General features: G+C 30.7%; 1 protein-coding gene across 1 annotated transcript; it reads left to right on the forward strand.

The window, feature by feature from the left end:
• The first annotated feature begins 1,664 nt into the window (after positions 1-1,664).
• On the forward strand, positions 1,665-5,252 carry LOC139524670 (uncharacterized). Its single transcript, XM_071319662.1, has 4 exons — positions 1,665-2,060; positions 2,788-3,051; positions 3,578-3,712; positions 4,412-5,252. The coding sequence occupies exons 1-4, from the start codon at positions 1,982-1,984 to the stop codon at positions 4,651-4,653; spliced, it is 720 nt and encodes a 239-aa protein (XP_071175763.1). The 5' UTR covers positions 1,665-1,981; the 3' UTR covers positions 4,654-5,252.
• Positions 5,253-5,585: the final 333 nt, after the last annotated feature.

Raw genomic sequence — 5,585 nt, forward strand, 5'->3', positions numbered from 1 at the left:
GTTTATATATCTCAACTTGTACGATTCGCTCGTGTATGTAACAATGTTTTCGATTTTAACGAGAGAAATTTATGTATTACTGAAAAATTATTACACCAGGGTTTTCGATATCACAAACTAGTCAAAACATTTACTAAATTTTATCATCGGTATAAAGACATCATTCGTAAATATAGCTCAACATGCAGACTTCTAATACGTTCAGGTATTTCACATCCAATTTTTTATGGTAATATTCTTTATAAAGCACAAAGGTGTCAGTATTCACCTCAGAAACTTACAAAACCTTTGAATAGACTTATTAAGAAGGGATATAATTACGATACTGTTGTCAAGTCATTAAAGATTGCATATTTTGGCGTTAATATTGAGTCACTGATAAGGTCTTTGCATCGGAACTAAACACATTTATTCTACAGTTGTTGGCATGACACGGGTTATGTTCTTCTCATATATGTTATGATGGTATGATACTAAACCCCTAACGGGAAGGATTGTGCCTGATGTTCATATGATGAAATCATAATCTTTCAGTCAGTTTAATTGAAGTCTGGAGCTGGCATGTCAGTTAACTGCTAGTAGTCTGTTGTTATTTATGTATTATTGTCATTTTGTTTATTTTCTTTGGTTACATCTTCTGACATCAGACTCGGATTTCTCTTGAACTGAATTTTAATGTGCGTATTGTTATGCGTTTACTTTACTACATTGGTTAGAGGTATAGGGGGAGGGTTGAGATCTCACAAACATGTTTAACCCCGCCGCATTTTTGCGCCTGTCCCAAGTCAGGAGCCTCTGGCCTTTGTTAGTCTTGTATTATTTTAATTTTAGTTTCTTGTGTACAATTTGGAAATTAGTATGGCGTTCATTATCACTGGACTAGTATATATTTGTTTAGGGGCCAGCTGAAGGACGCCTCCGGGTGCGGGAATTTCTTGCTACATTGAAGACCTGTTGGTGATCCTCTGCTGTTGTTGTTTTTTATTTGGTCGGGTTGTTGTCTCTTTGACACATTCCCCATTTCCATTCTCAATTTTATTATTCGGATAAAGAAACAAGCATCTCAAAAGAGGAGCACAATTGGAACCATGTAATGGGAAATAAAAATAATCCTACCAACCTGGGACAATGGTGCAAATGACAACATAAGAACAAAAAGTAAAAACCAGTAGTCCGAACTAAAGCACAAAGACAAATAACAAAAAGTAAAAACCAGGTCCGAACTAAAGCACAAAGACAAATAACAAAAAGTAAAAACCAGGTCCGAACTAAAGCACAAAAACAAATAACAAAAAGGGAAAAAAAATACGCAAATTACCGACGAAAGAGTTCTTGATGTTTACAAAATATAAAAGTCAAAGTTCAAGACTAGTACAAATTCTGAAAAAACAATGACCAGAAAGACTTAAAAATATCAATCAATACTCTTTTTTTTTTGTTTATTGACACGTGACTTTACACTATTATCTACTTCTTTTCTTTAAAAAAAAAACATCATTCTATAAAAATAACAGAAGAATAGTACATATTTTTTATTAAATATTTCACGATACAAAACTATTCTATTTAATAGTTCGTTAAAGTATCTCATTGTAACATAAGTCGGGATAAAACTAAATGTTTGTATTACCCAAGATAAAAAGGAGAGTGACTTTTCTTCTTTCAATCTTAAAATAAAAATTGTAGTATATACAATCTAAAAAAAGCTTTAACATGTTATGGATATATCAATGGGGTCAACTTTTTCAAATGTTTTAATTTAAGCTTCCCTATTTGATTTTTTCTAAATGCCTGATGGTATTGATAAAAATAATCAAATGATCACATGCTTAGGATTTTTTAATTGATTGAGTGGCGGGTAGAATATAGATATGAAGTAGCTGTCACAGTCTAGGTCACAGTAGATGACTCATTTTCACATGACTATTTATGGTTGAATAATCCAGATCAAAGTCCAATATATTCAACAAAATACGCAAACATGAAGACAAACATGGAGAAGTTCTACTCGGTGATAAGTTTACTATTTTTTATTGTGGAAGTTTCATCTATCACAAAATGTAAGTTTAGGTAATTGTTAGATATACGTCCTTTTTAAATGGCAATAAGAAAAAAAAACTCTGTAAAATATTAATGTATATCATTTTTACAAAGCGAAAGTAGAAAACTTAAACCAAAACAGTTAAGTTTAAGGTAATATGTGGAACAAATGAAAGAAACAAAGTCGACATATAGCAGAATATTTCGTTTAAAATTGTGGTTGAATACACAGATTCCCTTATTTTTACAGTCAACACTGGCACATACAAAACAAAACATAAACAAAACACGCAAAGGATGTCAAAGTCAACAAATTGTTTTTAATTATGGACAAAACGCTAATAACACATACATCAAACTCTCAATCTTATTGGGTTCTATAAAAAGCTATTTTTCAAATGTGGATATATATTTTTGAAATAATACAAAAAACTATACACAATATTACACTATAAATAGAATATATCATATTGCTCGTTCGTCTTTTTTCGTTCATCAATGGGTTTGTGATCGTTTGTCTCTCTACGATTTGTGTTTGGTTATTTTGTTATCTTCTCGCAAAGTAACCTTATACATGATGTAAATGTATTGGCCTATTCATAATGTTATTCTTTATCTATGAAAAATATGTTCTGTTAGATTAATTGAAGATTAGTGGTTTTGTGGCTAGCCAAACCTTGCGCTTTTATAGCAAATGTGTAGGTATAATATAATTCTTTATCTATGAACATCTTGTTTATCTTTTAGACGACTTGAAATCTGTATGCGATGGTCAATCACAGCTGTTAACAATACCTACAGATGGAGACATATTATTAACACACTCCTCGTCAGATCCTCTATTACCTAATATGACCTGTGTAGTGTCTATTTACAATCCTATGACAAAGTATCCTGGGAGAGTCTTGGCATATTTTGAAAGTTTTTCTACAGATGAAAGTAAAAATTGTGTCAATTCTCGTTTGGATATTTATGATGAACGAGGAACAAGTGTAAATAAAACTCTTACAGGTTAGACTTATACCATAAATACATTGGTTTATACATAGATGATATTACTGTTCTGATATACTGGTTTTTTTCTATATTTTAATCGAAATTCATGTCCATAGCAAAAAAAAAACTAGGAATATAGTCTTAGTATAGCCTCCTATACAAAACTGCAGTTATATCTAATAGAATTATTTTTCTTCTAACCTATTTATAAAAGATTGATAATTACTAAATGAGTCTTTAAGTACTTTTTATAAACAAAAACAAAAACAAAACAAAAAACTTTTATCATCAAGTGAGGAGGTACAAGGTTAAAGACAGTGTTTATACCATATAATGAATGGACAATATACTAGTATATAAATGATGATGTGAACAGTCATACAAACAATATAAAGTTCATAATTTTAAATATGTAATAACATAAACCGGTCCGTATTTCATGCTAATGGTTAACTTTACATATATGTTCCGACTCTAAATAAAAATTCTAATTTATTTAATTACTTTTTGTATACCAGTATTATGTTTCTTCCCTATACAGGTCCAAATGGTGTTTGTGGTAATAGAGATAATCTTGACATATATTATAATTCTTCACAGCAATACATGACCTTCAGGTTTAAAGATGTAAACCAAACATCAAATTTCAGAGTCGTTTTAACAGCAGCGCATACAGGTATGAACCTTTAAATGTATTTGAAAGGCTTACAAATCGTAAAATAAGTCACATGTAACATTTTCTAATTATTCAGTGTTTTATTTTGTCCATTGAATTTTGTCTATTTTCATATTAGGCTTTAAGTTTATATGAAACATTGTCTAAATAAAGGCAACATAAGTATACCGCTGTTCAACAGCTATAAATTAATTGTGAGAAAACAAATCAGGGTTACAAACTAAAACCAAGAGAAACACATCAACTATAAGAAGAAAAACACTGCAGTGGCATATAATCAAACATTTACTTAACACTACTTTTCACAACAATTTCTTTTACATCTACCACACTTTTGATATCTGATTATAAAGTCCCATTTTTGTATTACTATTTGGTTGACCAGGGAGCATAAGAAGGTACCACAATAATGTTTGGTCAGCAGAATCCACAGACCATTACTGCATATAAGATTCAAACCCACACATCCAAGGTATATCAACAATACGCTAAATATCCTAAAACTTTTTTATTCAATCTTCACTATTGAGTTTTTTGTGGACGAAACGTTGTTCTAGCGTACAAAATTTAAAGCCTAAGGTCAGTTTGTAAACAAACACGTATAAAACGTATTTTGATAAAAGCTTTCAAGTTGCTAATTTTAATTGCAATTGAATATAAATACCCGTTGTCAAGTTTTTATTTTATTACTTTTCCTAGGTATTTGCCAAAAGAGTGAGTTTGGGTGTGGAAATGATTTTTGTATCGGACGACATCTAGAATGTAATGGTTACAACAACTGTGGAAATGATATCGACGAACTGGCATGCGTCGTGGCATTAGCTGCTGGAATAATCGTCGTCATTATAATTGGCTCAATTTTGGCTATCATTTGTTTCGTTACAGCAATTATGTGCTTAGTTTGCCGTCCACGACGTAGGAACATTTATACACGCATATGAAAATATGTTCTGGAAAAGAAGTGTTTGATGAACTCTACTATTGTCCTACAAGCTGAATGAAATATGTACTTGGGTTTCGATACTAGGGGTTTCTCTAACTACATGATGGTATTCAAGTGCGTACCACTGGAATAGTTTTCTTTTTAATACTTTATATGGGTTATAATTTCAACATAATAAAATGGCAATTGGTCATTCATTTTCATCTTTTCATAGATATATGTACGCATGCTCTTTTATCCATTTTAAATCAAATAAAAAAAAATATGCGTTAGGATTTTAACTATGGGTCATGACTTAAATATATATAATTGGGGTGTTTTTAAAAGTCCAGTCACACGTCTTTTCCAAAATATTCAATGTTAAGATTCCCCGTCCGTCACCCTGTTCCCCGTGATGGGGTTGTTGTGTATTGATTTTTGATTTTTGTATCTATTCTTTTTTTAAACTAACGTTTTATAGGGATGATAAACTAAAAGTTATTAACTGTACTCGTAGATCTGAAGAAAAAAATGTGTATCAATATATATCAATATTAAGAAAAGAACGTTATTGTAATATTTTATTGTTTATTTTTGTATTAAAATCCTTTGACTCAATATTATTTTAAAACAGTATTTAAATAATGACATTCTTGTTGTCACATCTGACCCTCAAACAAAGATGTACATCAGTTCTGCGAAATGGACGCCACACTTAACACACAAACCTACAAATGAGCCAAAAAATTTTTTTAAAAAATCAAGACTCAAAATATTTTTTTTTTTCTCTAGTCTTTATTTTGTTATGTTTGGATTGATGTTTACTCCACATCCCTTTTTGTTCATAACAAAAAGGAATACGTGGATAGAATAAATTAGAAGTATACTGTGTAATTGCCAAAGAGTGAAGTCTGAACCACTAACAAAATGACGAAGAATAGGAGCCAACTA

The sequence above is a fragment of the Mytilus edulis genome, chromosome 5 (assembly GCF_963676685.1).
Source record: "Mytilus edulis chromosome 5, xbMytEdul2.2, whole genome shotgun sequence".
Classification (NCBI taxonomy): Eukaryota; Metazoa; Mollusca; class Bivalvia; order Mytilida; family Mytilidae; genus Mytilus; species Mytilus edulis.

Bases quoted from the DNA above. Each gene is read 5' to 3' on its own strand.
- LOC139524670 (XM_071319662.1), top strand. From the start codon at position 1,982: ATGAAGACAAACATGGAGAAGTTCTACTCGGTGATAAGTTTACTATTT. The intron at 3,052-3,577 runs GTTAGACTTATA...TTCCCTATACAG, and splicing joins TGTAAATAAAACTCTTACAG to GTCCAAATGGTGTTTGTGGT. The intron at 3,713-4,411 runs GTATGAACCTTT...TACTTTTCCTAG, and splicing joins TTTAACAGCAGCGCATACAG to GTATTTGCCAAAAGAGTGAG.